The sequence below is a fragment of the Delphinus delphis genome, chromosome 2 (genome assembly GCF_949987515.2).
Source record: "Delphinus delphis chromosome 2, mDelDel1.2, whole genome shotgun sequence".
In the NCBI taxonomy this organism is placed as follows: domain Eukaryota; kingdom Metazoa; phylum Chordata; class Mammalia; order Artiodactyla; family Delphinidae; genus Delphinus; species Delphinus delphis.
The window spans coordinates 29,235,585-29,259,387 of NC_082684.1; the positions used below are offsets into that span (position 1 = coordinate 29,235,585).

A 23,803-nucleotide genomic window follows, 5' to 3' on the forward strand; every position below is an offset into this window, starting at 1 on the left:
TTCCTGGGGCGTCACTCAGTAAAGAGCTGCAAAAAGGGGCGACTTAGGAGGGCCCGGGGTCGGTTGTGCTTTTGGAGATCCCGAAGTGGGATCGTCCGGAAGAGGCAGGAGCTTATACCTAGCCTACCCTTCGACGTGTCGAGAATGAGAAATTAATGATTTCTGACAAAATGCCTCCGGTCGCCTTCTCTAAAATCCCTCTCTGGCCATCAGGGGACACTGTTCCCTAAACTTAGTTGGAGGCTCCATGTACTAGGCTCCCGCCAAATCCCTTTTCTTGCTTGAGGTTATTTTTGCCTGGATTAGTAAAGACTGTTAAAAAAGAAAAAAAGACTGTCGAGATTAAAGTTTAAACGTTTCAGATGAGGCAGAGTACAGATATATATACACTGTGGAAATAATCTATATTGTCCTGTGGCCTGACATAATTATTAAAAATGTATATTTTTACATGAGGGAAAAAAACTTACATTATATGACATTTATGGTTTGTTTTTTAAAAGAAAAAGGCATAGAACTCACAAAATAAAACTGTCCATGTATACAAAATGGTTCCGGAAGGCTACACTTCAAGTTGGTAACAGTAAATACCTCTGGGAGAAGACTGCGATTGAGCAATGAGTTAAGAGGTTTTTAAATTTTATCTGTATTACTTGAATCTTTTACAATGAAGAATGTACTTATATATGTAATTTAAAATTTGTTTTCCAGTATAGAATTCTATCTTAAAATGTACATGTAAAATGAGGTTAATTAACCCAGGTAAAACCATTCTATTAAACTGCTATGTCAAGTAAGATGTGTGGATATGTAATCCTGAATTCCCTTTGGAACAATCTCATTTTCAGATATATATCTTATCCCTCTTACCCCATAAATAAGATTGTAATTATCACGTATTCTGATTTATGGATGGAAAATATTTGCCACTGAAAGCACATGGTTACTGGACCAACAACCCTGTCTTTTTGAAAAGTACTTGTTTAAAGTCTCTCTGTCTTTGGAGAATACATGGCTGACTCCCAGTTTTAGAAAACAACTCAAGTAATTTTTTTAAAAAAATAAATTTATTTATTTATGGCTGCGTTGGGTCTTCGTTGTTCACGAGCACTTTCTCTAGTTGCGGCGAGCCGGGGCTACTCTTCGTTGCGGTGTGTGGGCTTCTCATCGCAGTGGCTTCTCTTGTTGCGGAGCACAGGCTCTAGGCACGCGGGCTTCAGTAGTTGCAGCATGTGGGCTCAGTACTTGTGGCTCACGGGCTTAGTTGCTCCGTGGCATGTGGGATGTTCCCGGACCAGGGCTTGAACCTGTGTCTCCTGCACTGGCAGGCGGATTCTTAACCACTGCGCCACCAGGGAAGTCCCTAACTCAAAGAATTTTGACTTCTGCCGCCCACATCCATCATTATAGTGGCCATAAATATTGGATGTTGTGCATCTCTGCATGTACCACCTGAAAAAACAGAATGCTTCCCACAAGCTTTTATCTTTCCAGTGTGCAAAGACCATTTAAAATGAATGTACGCAATGGCTTAACCATGATACTCTGAAAGAATTAAGAAGTGTTTGTGGTTTTCAGTTTGCTGAAAATTGTAACAGGTTTATACAAATATTTCTTAAAGGATCAGTGGTTGACAAAAACATGTATCAATATTTGCTTTCAAAATGGTTCATTGGCCTTTCTCATCCTGATGGAAGTACATTCAAGGGCATTAGGCGTACAAACAAAAGCAGAACAATGGGCTGAATTTGGTTATATTTTCTGATTTTTTGTTTTTGAATATATGATCCAACTTTTTTTTTTTTTTTTGGCTGTGCTGGGTCTTTATTTCTGTGCGTGGGCTTTCTTTAGTTGCGGCGAGCGGGGGCCACTCTTCATCGCGGTGCGCGGGCATCTCACTGTCGCGGCCTCTGTTGCGGAGCACAAGCTCCAGACACGTAGGCTCAGTAGTTGTGGCGCACGGGCCTAGTTGCTGCGCGGCATGTGGGATCTTCCCAGACCAGGGCTCGAACCCGTGTCCCCTGCATTGGCAGGCAGATTCTCAATCACTGCGCCACCAGGGAAGCCCTTGATTTGTTTTTTGTTGCTGTTGTTGTTTTTAAGTGTCTCCAACTAAGTTTCTTTTAGGCTTCAACTTCTTTGAGCCACTAAGCATCAAGGAAAAATTACTGACTGTCATTGAAAAACAAAAATCAGTATGTTAAAAAATGGTTCCTTATTTCTTATTTTGAGTCTAAACTCTCCATCTCCCTCTCATGGGTGGGTCAAATAGTGGGCAGTGGGGGGCGCGCTGGTCACACCCCTGTGTCTGTGATGCCTGTGGCAAAAAGACTGCTGGAATAGGTCTCTGCGGTGAGGAGAGCTCAATAAAATGGTGGTTTCCAAAATAAATACATAAATCTGAACTCTCCAATTTGGCTTATGGAGCCTCCATTATGGGACCCTAACTTATCCTTGACTTTCCAGCTAAGTAATCCTCACCAGTCAGCTCTGCACTATTTGAGCTTATCTCCTCAGGTTGGAAGGCTGTAGAGCCAAATGGTTAATGAAGGCCATGGACTTTGGAGTTGGACTGGCCCAGTTCTCTCATCAACCAGATATATTTCTTAACCCTCCTGGGTCTCAATTTCCTCATCTGAAATAGTAAGAGCTAATATTTGAGAGTTTAGATATGTTACGTGCTTTACTTGGATGACCTAATTTAATCACAACAGCCCAATGAAGTAGTTTCTATTCTTATCACTATAATTATCCCCACTTTATAGATGAGGAAATCGAGGCTTAGAGAGGTTAATAACTTACCCAAGGTCACACAGTAAGCGATGGAGCCTGGGATTTATATCTACTGTAGAGGCAACCTTGAGGGTACTACCCTTTACATCATTTAATGTTTCTTAGTAAGACAGCCTTTGGGAGAAACTGATTTCTAAGCTCTGATTTTATGAAGGCTGTAAATTTTGTGTAACTGATTAGGTTTCCTTCTCTGCATAAACCACTAGAAAACAAATGACTGAACGAGTGGCCCAATCAAGGCAAGTATATAGGCCTCATAATAAGCAATATTGTATTGACCTCATTTCTGGCTCCATTTTATGGATACCTTTTCTGTTTCTCCCTTTTAATTCACATTTACCATATTTTAGGTAGCTTTGTAACAACCTGAAATTATTTTTCAAATCTTAGAGACAGGGGGCCATATATGATCAACTCTGAGGGGAAAGTGACCAAATATCTTAGTCAGTATAGGGCATTCCAAGGCTACTTTATTAGTAAGGAAGAAATTAGGATGTACGGCCATCCCCACACCTAGTGCTTTAGTACACAGATATGTTTAGTCATCACCCTCATGTTTAAGCTTCTGGTGTTACCTTTCCACCCCTCACTTCTCTCACCCTCCCAGCCATTTTCCTTATAACTTCTTCCTATGATACCCCAGCCCAAAGGCATCTCTAGAGTAGCAGGACCACCTCAGAGTGAGTTAAAGCACAGGCTCTAAGGATTCAAATCACAGAAAATTATACTCATAGTGAATAAATACACTCAACACGTATTTTTAACAATTGGTCAAAATTAAGTAAGGAACCCGTCTCATTAGATTAAGATCTAATGGGCATTTGCTTGAATAGACTCAAATTGGTGAAAGACAGTATGTGCCCAGCAAGCCAATATTTTTCTGATGTGTCTCAGAAAAATATTCTTGCACTCAGGGAAGACCCTCTGCTCTGGTCTCATGACTCTAGATAGTGCCCAGTATAAGGCAATGGATTGAGATAGACTGATCCCAGTCCTTCCCAGTAGGAATGTAATAGGAACCGATGGTACCAGGAAGAAGTCTAATTTGTCAGGTATAACCTGACATCCAAAGATTAAGTCCTGAAAATCTATTGGCATCGAGGCATTTCTCTAGGTAGCCAAGTACTGAGATTGAGAATTCAGACGGTAAATACAGAGGAAGTATATCAACAGTATATATCAATAAACTGTTTTGCTTACAGCAATTTTTTTTGGTAAAGGATTCAATTTTACTTTGTAAAGTATCCTTTGAATTTTAAATTCAAAATTTGTAAAGAATACTTTATCAGTAAGGAAGAAATCGAAGTCTAGGGCCTCATTCATAAAATAAAAGCAAAGCTTAGGATACTAAGTATGTCAATGCCCCCAATCTTCAAAGTGGGGTTCAGAAACAAGAACGAAGCAGAGTCCATTCCTTAAGGGGCTCAAGTGCGCAGGTTCCCAAGGTTCAGACATGGTCAGTTAGGACCCAAAGAGTATATGGGACTCTTAGCAGTACAAAAGCTCAGTCCTCAGAACCAGAACAGAAGGCCAAATCTAGGCCAGCAGTTGAGACTTGGGCAGGCACTTCTTACATTTTTCCTGCTTAAGGTTAAGATTGGTCCTACAGATAAGATCAGAGTTAAGCCTATACACTGGGAAAAGTTCAGGGGAGAAAGGGATGGACCCAGCAGTGAAGAGAGTAGTGTTGCTAAGGCTCAGAATCCAGTAGGACCTGACAATGAAGCTGAGATGGTTGCTTTGTTACAAAAAGGTTCCTAGGTTCTCTGGAAAACCTAATACATGTTGTATGACTAGGATTTTTATTAACAGTATATGGTCTATGATTACAATGTTACAATTTGCTGGGCTTGACAGATTTTTTACCCTTGAGGTGTTTATGGAAGAAAGTTTGGATTTGCTGCCAGGCATCTACCTGTGCCCTTGAGTGAGCCTTTGGCTCACCTCCATAGAATACTGGTTGGTCCAAAACTGCATGCACAGAGGCTCTACAAAGAGGAAAATAAGGCGGATCAATACAATGGCCAGTTCCTGGGTAGTAGATTATCTGGGGTCTGTCTTTCCCATGGGCTTGTAACCGTTCAGAGGCTATCTGAGCATAGAATTCACTCTTCCAGCTATGATCATCCATACCAACGATAAACAGGAAGGGTCCCTGGGCCTTTTCCAATGGAATAAGACTTCGGTGGTTGGGTTTCTCCAGTGGGTCATTCCAAATATCCTCCAAATTCAAAAGGCCTGACTCAGTGATTTTATATTTTCCTGGGTCACTGCTGAGATTAGGAATAATCATATCCTTGTAATGCAGAGGAGCTATTGTGTTGGCCACACAGGCATTAATAACTGCAGTAGCTGTGATGCCCTTCAAGAAAGAGGCCATTGAGAGACACAGGTCACCTCCTTTGGAGAAGCCAAGAAGCCCAACACTAGGGCCTTTCACCTGATGAAAAGAGAGAAAGAAAGAGAGAGAGAACAAGTCTAGAATTCATAAAGGGAGAACTTAAACTGTGATTTTACATTGTCTAGGCAGCTTTCTCACATGTCATTTGCTTTCCTTTCTTATGCAACAATCCACAAAGTTCAAACGTATCTTCTAATAAGCAAATCAATTTTTTTTTTTTGTCTGCGCTGGCACGGCATGCAGGATCTTAGTTCCCTGACCAGGGATTGAACCCGTGTCCCCTCCATTGGGAGCACGGAAACTTTACCACTGGACTAACATGGAAGTCCCAAACAAATCAATTAATTTCCTGGTACACAGGCCCTCCACTAACATTTATGGTGACTAGGTCAAGAGTACACACAGAGGCCCATATACCCTATACCTAAATACTTAAGAGTTATAAATATTTGAAAATTAAATAAAATATATTCTTTTCTGCTACCTTGATAAATATACCTCCATAACAACTTATAAGGTCAGGTTCAAATTTCATATCTTAGAACTTCCTGGAGTTCTGTACTAGAACATGGCATGGGGGGAGTGCCAGCCCCTGGCCCTAGTCCCTGGTCCTTGGCCAACTCTCTTTCTCTTCCCATCCCTGCCTGGCTCCATCATGTACCATAAGGGCCCTCTCACACATGCGTTTGGACACCCTAGCCTATATGTTTAAGGCCTAGGTGTGTTCACATTAAGGGACCCAGAGAAGAGGCATAGGGCTTGGAAGCAGGATCAGAGCTGGTGGGAAGATAATTGTGAGGTTCCAGATCCAAAGGGCATGGTGTGAGGGGCACATGGCTTCCAGGTAGACACATTCCCTTGGCCCCTCAAACTCCGCACCCTGTGGTCAGGGATGCAGCCAAAGGAAGGCCAGAGAGTGGTCATCTAAAACAAAAGGTCCAGAGCAGAAGCCCCTCTTGCCCAGCTCTAAGGGCAGAACTGATGGTATATATTGGTCTCTTCTTGTTCCTGGGGGCTTATATCCCATAAATAAACCAGTCATCACAGTTCATGATCATCTAGGTTTTAGCAGCTCTATTGAGACCAGTCCCTGAATTCTAACAGAGTTAGACCTTGCAGTACATCTTACTCCTTAACATTAGAATGTTTGGGTTTCTTTAAGTCTAGATAGTAGCAAAGACTATGTATTCCATTGATAATCATACCAAAATGTTTTAATTAATTTTTCCAGTCTCATATAAGAACTTTCTTTACAAAACCACAATACCATTAACACACTTAACAAAATTAATGGTTCCTTAATATCATCGAATACACACCCCTATTCAAATGTCACCAGTTGTCTCAAAAATCTCTTTACAGTCACTTTTTTCTCTATACGTTTAATCTTTTTTTTGGGGGGGGGGGCGTGCTGCACAGCATGCGGGATCTTAGTTCCCCAACCAGGGATCAAACCCCCATCCCCTGCAGCAGAAGCGCGGAGTCTTAACCACTGGACTACTGGGGAAGTCCCTACCTTACTCTTACAAATGAGAAAAACTGAATTCCAGAAAGGGAAACTGCCTTATTCAGGATTATAATACCACTTGGTGGTAGACACAGAACCAGAACTTAAGGTTAGTAACTTTTTAGTCTAGCTCTTTGAATTCTGGTCAAGAACTAAAGGGAACTAAACAGTTGAGTCTTAAGGGATTGGAGAGAGATGGGCAGAAATGAAAATAATAATCCTAACAACTTTTGAAGGAGCCTTTGTGTCTCATGGCATATTTCCAGCCCTGGGTGTCCTGGTAGAGCTTTTGGATCCAGCCCTGTGTCTGCTCTACCCCCTCTCCTCTGCATTCAGGTGAGCACCAGAACCCCACCTTTGGATGTTGCAGCATGAAGTCCACAGCTTCTTCAAAGTACTCCAGGCACACGTTATTCAAATATTTAGGGAGGTCTTCAAATCTGAAATAAGCCAGAGCGAGCACAGCAAAACCATGTCCAGCCAGGAGGCTGGCCCTGTATTCACAAAGGCCACCACCACTTCCAAAAAGATCGAGGATTCCAGGGAATGGTCCTGTGCCTGGAGAGCACCACAAATCATAAGGAGTTTTAAACACTCAAAAGACATTCTTGGGTTTCAGATTTTGGCAGTCAGCAAAGAGAAGTTTTTAAAGAAAGTAAAGTTGTGGGTGGGAGTTTGGTGGAAAAGGACTCTTTTTACTTTGTCTTTTTTTTTTTTAATAAACTTTGGGGAGAAGGGAGGGGGGAAAAGTGCCTTATTTTCTCCGTAATTTTTCATATATTTGCAAAAAACAACAATGATAATATAAACCAAATTAGAAATAACGTAAGATGAGATGTACATTTTCCACCAAATTTTCCTCAAAAAAACCCCCCAAAAACTGAAAATGCTTTGACAGCTGTAAAGCGCTCTACATATACAGGGGATTATTAGAATATACTCCCCACCTCCTTTACACCCTCTGCTCCAGCCTTAAAGAACGCCATTCCTAAATGTGCTATGCTCTCTTTGGCCCTGAAAATGGTGTACACTATTCTCCTCCCCTCTCCACCATTTCTGAACCGGCTGACTCATCAGTCTTCAAATCTAAGTTTAGAGCTCCCTTCCTGGAAGACTTCCCAGATGCCCTCCAAGGCTGAGTTGAATTACATAGCCTTTTATATGTTCCCAACAGCACCCTGGGCCTGTACCTCCCCTATCATAGCACTTACCACACTTACAGATCCAAGTATAGCTGCCGGTATCCTCTATTAGGCGGTAGGTACAGTGAGGCCCATGAGTGAATTTGCTAGCTACTGTATGTAGCATAGTCCTTGATTTAACACATATTTGTTAAATAATTGAACTTTTCTGCATTATTTACAAAAAGCCTTTGAGTCAGAAAACAATACATTTTAAATGGGCCACAGAGTAGATACTAAAATAGTGAACAACTGACTTGATTGAAATATCGCAGCTGGGCAGTGAAAGATTTTTTTTTTGAAATATTTTTTAAGAAATTAAAGTCTTTAGGAGATTCTTATTAAATCAGTCAGTATGATTTATTGAGCTCTTATTATATCCCTGTGTAAGCCTCTAGGCATACAAAGATATGGAGATGTATAAGTGCCAATTCCAGACCCAGGAGTTCACAGTTGAGTGGGCAGGGCTAGTTAAGGCTGTGAATTGCTGAAGAGCTGTAAGAATAAAGCAGGGCCTCCTGTTTTGGAGAATAATCACAGAAATCAGTTTAGGAATTCTGTGAGCAGTGGCAACTCCAGCATTTCTATATATAGCAGGGGTTTCAGTCAGGAATGTGGTTGGAAGGGGTGGGTCAGTTGTCTTGTTTACAGGCCACTTTTACCTACCAAGCACCTTGTTTTTACTTAGACTAGGGTTTCTCAACCTTAGCACTATAGACATTTGGAGTAAGATATTTCTTTGTTGTGGGGCTGTCCCGTGGATTGTAGATGTTTAGCACCTACCCACTAGATGCCAATAGCACCCTCTCCAATCGTGACAATCAAAAATGTCTCCAGATATTACCAATTGCCCCTGGAGTGGAAGAGAATCATTCCAGGTTGAGAAACACTGACAGACTGTTTATTATGGGGGAGGGGACCTTCAGGGAGTTTTTTTGTTTGTTTTTTAGTATTATGGGGCACTGCCTCTATCTCTGGGTTTCAGTTTTCTTTGAAGTTTGATGTGAAAGAAGGCCCAAATCACTCCTGCACACCAGCAGAAGTCACTGCCTAATATTAGTATCTGAGACACAGCTGCATGGCTGGCACATAGCAGCATAAATACACTTTTGAGTACTCTGAATGAACTTTTAGCATATAGCTGAGGGAATGGCAGTACCTCCAGGAAGTGTCCTGAAATTCAGAGGAGAAACTTCCACCCAGAATTCATGATAGACTTTGGAGCTTGGGGACGAATTTAGGGAAGTTCCACAACCACGGGGTTCCCTAGACAGGCAAGGGGCCGCCCAGGGTCTCAGGACTCTACCTGGCTTTCCACAACAGCCTGGGAAGTGGGCTGCTCACCTGGCGGCAGGAAGAGCGTGGCGCGCACCCGGCCCACGCGCACGGGCTCGCGCCGCACCCCCGGCGCCAGGAAGTCGCGCTCGTTCACCGCCCGGCCCAGGAGCTCTCCGGCTTCCGGGTCGTGGCCATCGAGCACCTCCAGCTCCACGGTGAAGGGCGTCTGTACGTCCCGCTTCACCAGCCGCAGCAAGGGCTTCTCGGGCTCTAAAGCCCAGAGGAGCCCCATGGGCTCGAGGCCCGTGAAGCTGCCGCCCAGCGCGGGCGCGCGCTCGAGGTCCAGCTGGCCGTGGGCGTCGGCGCAGTAGCGCGCGTGGGCTCGGAAGAGCTCGTCCTTCTCGTCGCGCAGGGACGCGCGCAACGTGACTGGCTGTCCCGGGGCCAGGCCGCGCACGGCGATGCGCACCGGCTCGTCCCAGCGGCAGCGGCCCGCAGGCTCCAGCGTCACCGTCGCCGCCATCTGGATCCCAGCAGAGAAGGGGCGGCCCGGCGGAGTCAAGGGTAGGGCCTGGCGTCTCTCCACCTCCCTGGGAGGCAGTCGCAATTGGAACGTTTGCGCTACTCCCGTTGGGCGGCCGAAGGGACACTTGCTAAACCGCTTTGTGAAGTCTCCTGGAGTTTGTGCAGTCCACTACTGCCTGCCTGGAAGAGTATCTGCTAAAATAAGCGTTTTATGGTAATTATTAATCCTGCGGTCCAATATGGAGAGTGTCGAAATAGAAGTACAAAGATTGCTGACAGCTAAAGGATTGGGAAAGATACCGGGCAGTTCCAAGAAGTTTGAGTATTGTTGACTTAAAAAAAATGCACAGAGTGAAGAGTTGTGAGTTAAGTTTTATTTGGGGTTTATTTGGGGCAAAATGAGGACTGCAGCCCTGGAAACAGCATTTCAGATAACTCTGAGAAACTGCTCCAAGGAGGCGGGGGGGGGGGGGGGGGGCGGTCAGGAGCCAGGATATATGAGTTTTGCAACCAAGGGAAGGTAGTCGGGAACTCAAAAGATTATTGTTAATTAAAGAAAACCAGATATCTCAAGTTAAGGAATTTAGTGCTTTTCTATGTATGGGAAGATGCAAGAGTCTGGGCTCACTGAAATCATTCCTTTGCTATGCGCCTCAGCTATCTGGGGCCAGTACCCTGTATTTTCACATCCTCAGTTTCCTCAGGGCTCATTGCAGGAAGTGGCTGCAGTCTGATGGCTGCTAGATGGCAGGTATTCTTTTCAGCCCTGAGTTTCCTCAGGGCTCACCGGCTCACGTTGGAGGGTTGCAATCGTTGATGACTGTGACATCCTTTGTTTATTGATATGGCAGGAAATATTCCATTTATAAATATTCCAGGGCTTCCCTGGTGGCGCAGTGGTTGAGAGTCTGCCTGCCAATGCAGGGGACACGAGTACGTACCCCGGTCTGGGAAGATCCCACGTGCCGCGAAGCGGCGGAGCGGCTGGGCCAGTGAGCCATGGCCGCTGAGCCTGCGCGTCCGCAGCCTGTGCTCCACAACGGGAGAGGCCACAACAGTGAGAGGCCCGCGTACCACACACACACACACACACACACACACACACACACACACACAAATATATATATATATATATATATATTCCATTCGATTTATAAATATTTGATTTATCAGTATTAAAAAGCATCCCAGGTGATTGTAATTAAAGGGATCACTGGAAACATAGTCCTAATCCTACCCTTAACCCTCAATCCTTTACTGAGCCTTTTTCCTAGAGCTAAGGATACCTACAATGGCTTCCAGAGCAGGGAGATGTTTCTGGAGAGAGAACTTCCTGGGTTCCAGTCTGATCCTGCTCCTTAATAGCGTGGTGATTCTTAGCAAGTTACATAATTAAGCTTCTGAATCCAGTTTCCTTATCTGTAAAGGATTTCTTTTCTTTTTTGCAGTAATTTTAATAATGAGTAATTTTACTATCTGAATTAGGTTTAGGACACCTGTTTAAATCCCACCTTCACAGATTATGACAAATGTTAGAGAATTGAAATATCTTGGAGGCAGGACTGTAAAGGTAAATCGCTGGCTGCCGAGTGAGAGCAAACGGCTGTTGATATTTAAAACGTATTGGGATTGAAAACAATGCTTGTAAAATCAATAACAGGATTTCAGTCAGGGGTGATTTAGAAAGCTCTTCCTATAGAGAAACAATGTCAGCCATAGTTAACACAAAATTCATTGTTTTCTGTAATTCTCAGTCAACACCCAGATCCATCTGCTTTTCTGATAACCCCAAGTGAGAGTTAAAGGGGAAAGAGGCAGGAGGTGGGAACAGACTCCCAGTTATTCCAGTATCCTAGGTGTGGTTTCACTGATGATCCTGGGCCTGGTACTATTTCCTATTACCATTTGGTAGGCCAAGAGAGCTCCACGTTTCTGTTTTTAGCAGCCAGTATCTATCCATTTGAGTATGTTCTTTCTCCAAGATTGCAATACCTTAATTTCAATAATCATCTCATGGTTAATAGTGTATCAATGTTAACTTCCTGATTTTGAAATTTTGTACTATGGTTATGTAAAAAGTTAACATTAAGGGAAATCAAGATGAAGAGTATAGCTGGGCTATTTTTGCAACATTTTTGTAACTCTAAAATTATTGCCAAATAAAAAGTTAAAATACCAAGGAGTGATAAAACCACCCTAGAGGATTCCTTTGGTCCTCTGTGTCCAACTTGTAGGGGTAGTAAAACCTGCTCACCTCAGTCAGATCCTTGCTCTTCCATATCCTTGAACACATAGTCTTTCCCATTTGATTGAAGTTTCCAGGAATTTGCATTATGTCTGATCCTGTATCCAAAATCCCGTGCCTTCGGTTTTTAAGTAAAAATAAAAGACACATTTTTTATTTTCACCAAAAACTTTTTGAACAACATATTCACCCTTTTGTTCCACTACCTTCTGCCATTTTTCAGGCAACTTCATGATTCTGTGTTCCCAAAACTTTTTATCTTTTTGAGCAAAGAACTGTTGCAGGTGCCTTTTACAGTTTTCCAGGGAATTGAAATTCTTTCCATTAAAAGAATTTTGTAAAGACTGAAATAAATGGAATTCCGAAGGTGCAATGTCTGGTGAACACAGCGGATGAATCAGAACGTCCCAGCCAGGGCTTCCCTGGTGGCGCAGTGGTTGGGAGTCCACCTGCTGATGCAGGGGACGCGGGTTCGTGCCCCGGTCCGGGAGGATTCTATGTGCCGCGGAGCGGCTGAGCCCGTGAGCCGTGGCCGCGGAGCGGCTGAGCCCGTGAGCCGTGGCCGCTGAGCCTGCGCGTCCGGAGCCTGTGCTCCGCAATGGGAGAGGCCGCAGCAGTGAGAGGTCCGGAGCCTGTGCTCCGCAATGGGAGAGGCCGCAGCAGTGAGAGGCTCGCGTACCGCAAAAAACAAACAAACAGAACTTCCCAGCCAGGTTGTAAGTTTTTGCCTGGTCATCAAAGAAACATGTGATCTTGCGTTATCCTGATGGAGGATTATGCGGATTCTGTTGACTAATTCCGGACACTTTACATCAAGTGCTGCTTTCATTTGGTCTAATTGAGAGCAGTACTTGTTGGAATTAATCGTTTGGTTTTCCAGAAGGAGCTCATAATAGAGGACTCTCTTCCAATCGCACCGTATACACAACATCACCTTCTTTGGATGAAGACCGGCTTTTGGTGTGGTTGGTGGTGGTTTATTTCACTTGCCCCACCATCTCTTCCGTTCCACATTCTCATACAGTATCCACTTTTCATCACCCGTCACAATTTGTTTTAAAAACGGAATGTTTTTATTACGTTTAAATAGAGAATTGCACGTGGAAATACGGTCAAGAAGGGTTTTTTCGCTTAATTTATGTGGACCCCAAACATCAAAGCGATTCACATAACCAAGCTGGAGCAAATGATTTTCAGCGCTTGATTTGGGTATTTTGAGTATGTTGGCTATCTCCCTCGTAATATAACGTCGATTGTTCTCAATTAATGCCTCCACGTGATCGCTATCAACTTCAACTGGTCTACCCGACCGTGGAGCATCATCCAGCAAGAAATCTCCAGCACAAAACTTGACAAACCATTTTTGACATGTTCAGTCAGCCATAGCACCTTCTCCATACACTGCACAAATCTTTTTTGTGTGTTTCAGTTGCGTTTTTACCTTTCTTGAAATAATAAAGCATAATATGCTAAAAATGTTGTTTTTCTTCCATCTTCAATATTAAAATGGCTACACAAAAATTCACCAGTTTTGGTAAGTTTTTTTTTCATGCACGCTGATATGTCAGCTGTCATAATACAATCTAACAGAATTGTTTCGAATGAAGTTAAAGACGACTAAGCACTACTAGAGTCATCTTATGGGAAAAAACGAACAAACTTTTTGGCTAACCCAATATATAACGTGCTCCTATTATGGGTACATAAATGTTAACAGATGTTATGTCCTCTTTCTGGATTGACACTTTTATTATCATAGACTGTTCTTTGTTTTGTTACAGTCTTTGTTTTAAAGTCTCTTTTGTGTGATATAATTATTGCCACCCCAGCTTTCTTTTCCTTTCCATTGCATCTTTTTACATCCCTTCACTATCAGTCTGTAAGTGTCTTTGTGTTTGAAGTGAGTCACTTGTAGGCAGCATATAGAAGGGTCTTGTTTTTTATTCAGCCACCTTATATCTTTTGATTGGCAAATATACATTAAAGTAATTATTGGTAGTTATACACTTTTTGCCATTTTGTTAACTGTCTTCTCATTCTTTTGTTCCTTTTCTCTCTTCCCTTGTGGTTTGACTGTTTTCTTAGTGTTATGTTTAGATTCCTTTCTCATTTTCCTTTATATATTTACTATAAGTTTTCTCTTTGTGGTTACCATGAAGTTCACATATAACACCTTATGTATATAACAGTCTTTATTTAAGTTGATAGTAACTTAATTTTGAACACATTCCAAAGCTTTGTATTTTTACTCCCCCCTGTGCTTCATATTTTTGATGACACATTTTACATCTTTTAATGTATCCCTTAACTATGGTATTTTCATTAATTTTAATACTTTTGTCTTTTGCCCTTAATAAGTGATTGATCTACTACGTTTATTATTTATTTACATATTCCAGTGAGATTTTTACTTATGTATGTTTTCTTTTTATTCGTTAGTGCCTCTTCTTTTTAGCTTAGGGGAGTTCCTTTAACATTTGCTGCATTTGCTGAGAGGCCAGTTTAGTGGTGATGAACTCCTCTACTTTTGCTTACCTGGAATACTCTTAATGTGTCCTTCAATTCTGAATGATAACCTTGCTGGGTAGAGAATTTTCAGTTGGCAGTTTTTTCCTTTCAGCCCTTTGAGTATATCATGCTACTCTCTTCTGGCCTATAAAGTTTCTGCTGAAAAGTCTGTTCATAGACCTATGGTGTTTCCTTTGTACATAATAGGTTGCTTTTCTCTTGCTGCTTTTAAGATTCTCTCTCTTTAACTGTTACCATTTTAATGATAATGTATCTTGGTGTGATTCTCTTTGGGGACATCTTACTTGGAATTCTCTAGGCTTCCTGGACCTGGATGTCTCTTTCCTTCCCAGATGAGGAAGTTTTCAGCCATTATTTCTTCAAATACTTTTTCTGGCCCTTTCTCTCTCTCCTCTCCATCTGGGACCCCTATAATGCAAATGTTTTTCTGCTTGATGTTGTCCCAGAGATGCCTTATAGTATCCCTGCTTCTTTTAATTCTTTTTCTCATTTTTCTGCTCTGAGTGTTTTCCATTGCTTTGTCTTCCATGTCATTGATTCGTGCTGTTTCATCCATTCTGCTGTTGAACCTCTCGTGTATTTTTCAGTTATAACCTTTAGTACTTTTTATATTTTCTCTCTCTCTTTGTTAAAATTCTCCTGTGTTCATCTATTCTCCTGAGATTGGTGAGCATCTTTATGACCATTATTTTTGCTTTTACTTATTTTCATTTATTTATTTAATTTTTGACTGCATTGGGTCTTAATTGCTGCGTGTGGGCTCTCTCCAGTTGCAGCGAGCTGGGGCTACTCTTCATTGCAGTGTGCAGGCTTCTCATTGCAGTGGCTTCTCTTGTTGTGGAGCATGGGCTCTAGGTACCCGGGCTTCAGTAGTTGCAGCACCTGGATTCAGTATTTTGCGGCCCGTGGGCTCAGTAGTTGTGGCACACGGGCTCTAGAGCACAGGCTCAGTAGTCGTGGCACATGGGCTTAGTTGCTCTGCAGCATGTGGAATCTTCCCAGACCAAGGATTGAACCTGTGTCCCCTGCATTGGCAGGCAGATTCTTAACTGCCCCTGGCCAGGCCGGGGCTCACTGGAGTGGGGTGGGCTGGCGACCCACGGCGGGAGTGCGAGCCCGGGACCGGGCCGTGCCCCGTGGAAACGCGCTGCACAGACATACACGGTGCTGCCCTCGCGGTGGAGCTGCCGCGACTCGGCCTCGCTCCTGTTCTCAGTGCCAGTTCTGATGGCTGGTGATGTTTGCACCTGAAAATAAAGGGGTGTTGTGCCTCTGCCTATGGCCATTATTTTAAACTATCAGGTCAGTGTTTTTAATCTCAACTTCATAAAGGTCTTTTTCTGGGTATTTGCCTTGGTCTTTGGTTTGGAACAAATTCCTGTCTCCTCATTTTGCCTCTCAGTGTTACATGTAATTAGGCGAAATGGCTAGCGCCCTCACTCTCGAAAGAGTGGTCCTGGGTAGGAGCTGTTCTGTGTGGTCCAGAAGCACAGTTTCCCCTGACCACCAGAGCCAGGCACTCTATGGGCATCACCTGTGTGGGCTGCTTGAGTCTGATGTCTGTGACAGCGTTGCATAGGGCGGGGCTGGGAGCTCTCACCTAGCCAACTGTGGCTCGGCCACTGTGCGGGGAGAGCAGGGTTCAAGTCACTGGTGCAATTCAATTGCGGCTGAGCTGCAGCGTGCGGTGGATGGAACTTGGGGTGCCTGTCCAGGCTGCTGACAGCTCAGCTGCTGTCAGGGGAAGGTGGACACTTGCTGGCCCAATTGTGACTTGTCTGCTGCCTGGGGTGAGCCGGGCTCGGGGTTCTGCCTGGTCCAGTTTTGGCTCAGCTACTCTGCAGAGAGGGTTGCAGCTCCGTCTCTGTGCGGGTTGGGTGGGGCTCAGGGCAGGGTGCCTCCCAGGCCAATTGTGGCTCGGCTGCTGTGTGGGGAGGGCAGGACGATTGCCAGGTTACGTTGCACCTGGGGTTCTGCACAGGGTGGGATGCTCGCCCAGCCTGGTTGTAGTGCAAGGTGGGCAGAGCATGCCCTCCCGTGCTAGCAGGCTAGAGGAAGGGCACCAAAAATGGCTCCTGTAGGCTTGTCACCAGCAACTTAGATTGAGCTTGCAAAAATGGTGTCCACTAGTGCTTCCGTCCTCAGATAAAGACGCTACAGGTTCTTGTCTTGCTGTCAGCCACTTTAAAGTTAGTAAAGGGGTCTACCTCACTTATGGTCTAGGCGCTTTTCAATCTGTTGCTTTTGTGCTGGATCTCAGGCCCAGTGGGTTTGAGAGTCCTCTAAGAGTGGGATCTCTGTTCCCTATGGTTCTATGATTCTCCTGGTCTTAGTACCAACTCAGTTTCAAAATCAGATTTTTTTCAGGTGTGGGGGTCGTCTTTCCAGTGCTGGCCCCCAGGGTCGGGGTGCCCGATGTGGGGCACAATCCATTCACACCTTGAGGGAGAATTCTGTATTTATGGGATCCCTCCTTATTGTGGGGTCACAGCATCTAGGGTGGGGTCCCAGGTAAGGCCACGTCTGTGCCTCTTCTACGATTTTTGATGTAACTTTGTCTTCTGTTTTGGAGGTGCATGTTCTCAGGTCCTTTTCAGAGGAAAAGTATTCCAACTGGAGCTGTAAATTTGGTATGTCCATGGGAGGAAGTGATTTCAGAGTTTTCCTATGGCGTCTTGGACTGCTCCGACTCACATTTGTATCTTTAAACAGTGTTTTTTTGTTTTGCCAACTTTTGAGTCTTACGTAAATGAAAACATTATTTTCACTTGGTCAAAGTTAATTTTTATTTAGCTGTATGCAAATCTTATGAGTGCATTCTACTTAAAAAAATAACATCTTTATGTGGTATGATTTATATTCCATAAAACTCATTTACTTAAAGTGCACAGTTCAGTGTTTTTAGTATATTCACAAGGTTGTACAACCATCACCACTACTTAATTCCAGAACATTTTCATCATCCCCCAAAGAATCCCAGTACCCATTAGTAGTCATCTCCATTTCCCCACAACCGTCTTTATTTCCAGTCCTGGGTAATCACTAATCTACTTTCTGTCTCTGTAGATTTGTTTATTCTGGGTAGTTCTAATAAAGGAAGTCATAAATATGTGGTCTTTTGTGACTAGCTTCTTTTCCATGTAATGCTGTCAAGTTTCATCCATGTCATAGCATGTATCAGTACCTCCTTCCCTCTTTATTGCTAAATAGTCCATTAAATTGATATGCCAAATTTCATTATCCATTCATCGACTGATGGACATTTGAGTTGTATCCACTTCTTGGCTACTAGGAATACTGTATCTGTGAACAGTGCTGTATTTAAGTTTTTGTGTGTTTTGCAGTTCTCATTTGTTTTGGATACATAACTAGGAACGGGATTGCTGGGTCATACTGCAATTCTGTGTTTAATTTTTGAGGCAAAGCAAGGCTTCCAAAGTGGCTATGCCATTTTACAATCCCACCAGCAGTGTATGAGGGTTCCAATTTCATCACCCCCTCACCAGCACTTTTTCTTCTTTTTTTTTTATTGTAGCCATTCTAGTGAGTATAAAGTGGTATCTCACTGTGGCTACATTTGCATTTTCCTGAAGCCTAATGATATTGTTCATCTTTTCATATGCTTATTGGCCATTTGTATATCTTCTCTGGGGAAATGTCTATTCAGAACCATTGCCTACAGAAAAGGGAAGCCTCTTGCACTGTTGGTGTGAATGTAAATTGATAGAGCCACTATGGAGAACAGTATGGAGGTTCCTTAAAAAACTAAAAATAGAATTACCTTATGACCCGGCAATCCCACTACTGGGCATATACCCTGAGAAAACCATAATTCAAAAAGAGTCATGTACCACAATGTTCACTGCAGCACTATTTACAATAGCCAGATCATGGAAGCAACCTAAATGCCCATCGACAGACAAATGGCTAAAGAAGATGTGGTATATATATACAGTGGAATATTACTCAGCCATAAAAAGGAACGAAATTGGGTCATTTTTAGAGACGTGGATGAATCTATAGACTGTCATACAGAGTGAAGTAAGTCAGAAAGAGAAAAACAAATATCGTATATTAACGCATATATGTGGAACCTAGAAAAATGGTATAGATGAACCGGTTTGCAGGGCAGAAACTGAGACACAGATGTAGAGAACAAACATATGACACCAAAGGGGGAAAGAGGCATGGGGTGGGCGTGGGGGGGTGGTGTGATGAATTGGGAGATTGGGGCTGACATATATATAGTAATATGTATAAAATGGATAACTAATAAGAACTTGCTGTATAAAAAATAAATTAAATAAAATTTAAAAAATAGTATCTTATTGAATAACGTAATTGGCACTTCAGAGAAATAACTCTCATGTGATGGAAAACCATGCAAAACTTCACCAGATTATTGAAATACAAGTGCCTATGAAAAGCTAATTTTCTTTAAAATACTGTCTTTTTAGGGGGAAATGCTTCCAGAATAAACGATATCATGTGTTTAAAAAATAGGACACTCGCGTTATTCTCAGACGACAAATTAACTAGCAAAGCAAGCCAGTTTAAGTCCAGTCCCTAAATCCACTGTAAGCCTCTCTGCATTAAAGGCCTCACGCACCAGGGGGCAGCAGGAAGCCGCGCAGGCGGCCAGCTCGCTGCCGAGCTCGGCGCGGAGAGAACTGTGCTGCACCTGGGCGGAGGCGGGCGCCGGGCTCAGCTGCACCGCCAGCCGACACGGCGCGTGGTGGACGGTCACCTCCACTTTGAGGGGGTTTTCATCACTCCCCTCGGCATCCTGCAGAGGAGGCATCCTCCGAGCCGGCCGGCGTTAGGCTGCCCAGGAGCACCATGGGCTCCACGCCCCTGAAGTCGCCGCCCAGAGCTCGGAGATCGGTCCCTGGCCGGGTCCAACACCTCCCGCCCCACTGCCGTCCGCCTCATTGCCGGCAGGCGAGAGGAAGAGGCGGCCTCGATCACTGAACCCCAAAGGGCCCCGCTCCCTGGGGCCTAAGCCTTCCACTTTAATACCCAGGAGCTTATTGGTTAGTCCAGTCTTGCGCTTGACGGCCAGGGTCGCGGCCTTTTGAGAGGAAAGGGATGATGTGGAGACAGACTTCCGAAGCTGGACGGGAGTCCCGGGAGTTCGGAGCACGGCCTGAGCCGCCAGTCACTGGGTGCGGGAATCTTTGCGGTGCGGCTTTGAGCGCAGGCACACAGACGTGGCTTTGGCGCAAGGGGAACTGGGCTCAGTAGGCGGGGCGGGGCCGGGAGCAGGGGCGGGGCCGGCCGGAGTGCAGCAGGAGGGGCTGGGCCCGGAGGGGCGTGGCCCGGCGGGGAAAAAGCAGGCCGGGTCTCAAGAGGACCTGGACTGGTTCCTGGGGCGTCACTCAGTAAAGAGCTGCAAAAAGGGGCGACTTAGGAGGGCCCGGGGTCGGTTGTGCTTTTGGAGATCCCGAAGTGGGATCGTCCGGAAGAGGCAGGAGCTTATACCTAGCCTACCCTTCGACGTGTCGAGAATGAGAAATTAATGATTTCTGACAAAATGCCTCCGGTCGCCTTCTCTAAAATCCCTCTCTGGCCATCAGGGGACACTGTTCCCTAAACTTAGTTGGAGGCTCCATGTACTAGGCTCCCGCCAAATCCCTTTTCTTGCTTGAGGTTATTTTTGCCTGGATTAGTAAAGACTGTTAAAAAAGAAAAAAAGACTGTCGAGATTAAAGTTTAAACGTTTCAGATGAGGCAGAGTACAGATGTATATACACTGTGGAAATAATCTATATTGTCCTGTGGCCTGACATAATTATTAAAAAATGTATATTTTTACATGAAGGGAAAAAAACTTACATTATATGACATTTATGGTTTGTTTGTTTTTTAAAAGAAAAAGGCATAGAACTCACAAAATAAAACTGTCCATGTATACAAAATGGTTCTGGAAGGCTACACTTCAAGTTGGTAACAGTAATTACCTCTGGGAGAAAACTGCGATTGAGCAATGAGTTAAGAGGTTTTTAAATTTTATCTGTATTACTTGAATCTTTTACAATGAAGAATGTACTTATATATGTAATTTAAAATTTGTTTTCCAGTATAGAATTCTATCTTAAAATGTACATGTAAAATGAGGTTAATTAACCCAGGTAAAACCATTCTATTAAACTGCTATGTCAAGTAAGATGTGTGGATATGTAATCCTGAATTCCCTTTGGAACAATCTCATTTTCAGATATATATCTTATCCCTCTTACCCCATAAATAAGATTGTAATTATCATGTATTCTGATTTATGGATGGAAAATATTTGCCACCGAAAGCACATGGTTACTGGACCAACAACCCTGTCTTTTTGAAAAGTACTTGTTTAAAGTCTCTCTGTCTTTGGAGAATACATGGCTGACTCCCAGTTTTAGAAAACAACTCAAGTAATTTTTTTAAAAAAATAAATTTATTTATTTATGGCTGCGTTGGGTCTTCGTTGTTCACGAGCACTTTCTCTAGTTGCGGCGAGCCGGGGCTACTCTTCGTTGCGGTGTGTGGGCTTCTCATCGCAGTGGCTTCTCTTGTTGCGGAGCACAGGCTCTAGGCACGCGGGCTTCAGTAGTTGCAGCATGTGGGCTCAGTACTTGTGGCTCACGGGCTTAGTTGCTCCGTGGCATGTGGGATGTTCCCGGACCAGGGCTTGAACCTGTGTCTCCTGCACTGGCAGGCGGATTCTTAACCACTGCGCCACCAGGGAAGTCCCTAACTCAAAGAATTTTGACTTCTGCCGCCCACATCCATCATTATAGTGGCCATAAATATTGGATGTTGTGCATCTCTGCATGTACCACCTGAAAAAACAGAATGCTTCCCACAAGCTTTTATCTTTCCAGTGTGCAAAGACCATTTAAAATGAATGTACACAATAGCTTAACCATGATACTCTGAAAGAATTAAGAAGTGTTTGTGGTTTTCAGTTTGCTGAAAATTGTAACAGGTTTATACAAATATTTCTTAAAGGATCAGTGGTTGACAAAAACATGTATCAATATTTGCTTTCAAAATGGTTCATTGGCCTTTCTCATCCTGATGGAAGTACATTCAAGGGCATTAGGCGTACAAACAAAAGCAGAACAATGGGCTGAATTTGGTTATATTTTCTGATTTTTTGTTTTTGAATATATGATCCAACTTTTTTTTTTTTTGGCTGTGTTGAGTCTTTATTTCTGTGCGTGGGCTTTCTTTAGTTGCGGCGAGCGGGGGCCACTCTTCATCGCGGTGCGCGGGCATCTCACTGTCGCGGCCTCTGTTGCGGAGCACAAGCTCCAGACACGCAGGCTCAGTAGTTGTGGCGCACGGGCCTAGTTGCTGCGCGGCATGTGGGATCTTCCCAGACCAGGGCTCGAACCCGTGTCCCCTGCATTGGCAGGCAGATTCTCAATCACTGCGCCACCAGGGAAGCCCTTGATTTGTTTTTTGTTGCTGTTGTTGTTTTTAAGTGTCTCCAACTAAGTTTCTTTTAGGCTTCAACTTCTTTGAGCCACTAAGCATCAAGGAAAAATTACTGTCATTGAAAAACAAAAATCAGTATGTTAAAAAATGGTTCCTTATTTCTTATTTTGAGTCTAAACTCTCCATCTCCCTCTCATGGGTGGGTCAAATAGTGGGCAGTGGGGGGCGCGCTGGTCACACCCCTGTGTCTGTGATGCCTGTGGCAAAAAGACTGCTGAAATAGGTCTCTGCGGTGAGGAGAGCTCAATAAAATGGTGGTTTCCAAAATAAATACATAAATCTGAACTCTCCAATTTGGCTTATGGAGCCTCCATTATGGGACCCTAACTTATCCTTGACTTTCCAGCTAAGTAATCCTCACCAGTCAGCTCTGCACTATTTGAGCTTATCTCCTCAGGTTGGAAGGCTGTAGAGCCAAATGGTTAATGAAGGCCATGGACTTTGGAGTTGGACTGGCCCAGTTCTCTCATCAACCAGATATATTTCTTAACCTTCCTGGGTCTCAATTTCCTCATCTGAAATAGTAAGAGCTAATATTTGAGAGTTTAAATATGTTACGTGCTTTACTTGGATGACCTAATTTAATCACAACAGCCCAATGAAGTAGTTTCTATTCTTATCACTATAATTATCCCCACTTTATAGATGAGGAAATCGAGGCTTAGAGAGGTTAATAACTTACCCAAGGTCACACAGTAAGCGATGGAGCCTGGGATTTATATCTACTGTAGAGGCAACCTTGAGGGTACTACCCTTTACATCATTTAATGTTTCTTAGTAAGACAGCCTTTGGGAGAAACTGATTTCTAAGCTCTGATTTTATGAAGGCTGTAAATTTTGTGTAACTGATTAGGTTTCCTTCTCTGCATAAACCACTAGAAAACAAATGACTGAACGAGTGGCCCAATCAAGGCAAGTATATAGGCCTCATAGTAAGCACTATTGTGTTGACCTCATTTCTGGCTCCATTTTATGGATACCTTTTCTGTTTCTCCCTTTTAATTCACATTTACCATATTTTAGGTAGCTTTGTAACAACCTGAAATTCCTTTTCAAATCTAAGAGACAGGGGGCCATATATGATCAACTCTGAGGGGAAAGTGACCAAATATCTTAGTCAGTATAGGGCATTCCAAGGCTACTTTATTAGTAAGGAAGAAATTAGGATGTAGGGCCATCCCTACACCTAGTGCTTTAGTACACAGATATGTTTAGTCATCACCCTCATGTTTAAGCTTCTGGTGTTACCTTTCCACCCCTCGCTTCTCTCACCCTCCCAGCCGTTTTCCTTATAACTTCTTCCTATGAAACCCCAGCCCAAAGGCATCTCTAGAGTAGCAGGACCACCTCAGAGTGAGTTAAAGCACAGGTTCTAAGGATTCAAATCACAGAAAATTATACTCATAGTGAATAAATACACTCAACACGTATTTTTTTTTTTTTTTTTTTTTGCAGTACGCGGGCCTCTCACTGCTGTGGCCTCTCCCGTTGCGAAGCACAGGCTCCGGACGCGCAGGCCCAGCCGCTCCGCGGCATGTGGGATCTTCCTGGACCGGGGCACGAACCCGTGTCCCCTTCATCGGCAGGCAGACTCTCAACCACTGTGCCACCAGGGAAGCCCCTCAACACGTATTTTTAACAATTGGTCAAAATTAAGTAAGGAACCCTTCTCATTAGATTAAGATCTAATGGGCATTTGCTTGAATAGACTCAAATTGGTGAAAGACAGTATGTGCCCAGCAAGCCAAGTGATGTGTCTCAGAAAAATGTTCTTGCACTCAGGGAACACCCTCTGCTCTGGTCTCATGACTCTAGATAGTGCCCAGTATAAGGCAATGGATTGAGATAGACTGATCCCAGTC

The 23,803-nt window shown here is 43.7% G+C and overlaps 1 protein-coding gene across 2 annotated transcripts; it reads right to left on the minus strand.

Annotated features, from left to right (window-relative positions):
- Positions 1-1,943: 1,943 nt before the first annotated feature.
- LOC132420138 (acyl-coenzyme A thioesterase 6) lies at positions 1,944-10,138 on the minus strand. Of its 2 annotated transcripts, none has more exons than XM_060004245.1 (3): positions 9,227-10,138; positions 7,057-7,259; positions 1,944-4,781 (listed from the first exon to the last, which is right to left on the minus strand). In XM_060004245.1, exons 1-3 carry the CDS (start codon positions 9,681-9,683, stop codon positions 4,734-4,736), a joined length of 708 nt encoding a protein of 235 aa, XP_059860228.1. In that variant the 5' UTR covers positions 9,684-10,138; the 3' UTR covers positions 1,944-4,733. The 2 variants fall into 2 exon arrangements, with proteins under 2 accessions (XP_059860228.1, XP_059860227.1); XM_060004244.1 differs by having other exon boundaries at positions 1,944-5,233.
- Between the last annotated feature and the right edge of the window lie 13,665 nt (positions 10,139-23,803).

Coding starts and splice junctions, on each gene's coding strand:
- LOC132420138 (XM_060004244.1), bottom strand. CDS start 9,683: ATGGCGGCGACGGTGACGCTGGAGCCTGCGGGCCGCTGCCGCTGGGAC. Junction 7,260..9,226: donor CACGCTCTTCCTGCCGCCAG/GTGAGCAGCCCA, acceptor GGTGCTCTCCAG/GCACAGGACCATTCCCTGGA. Junction 5,234..7,056: donor TCATGCTGCAACATCCAAAG/GTGGGGTTCTGG, acceptor TCTTTTCATCAG/GTGAAAGGCCCTAGTGTTGG.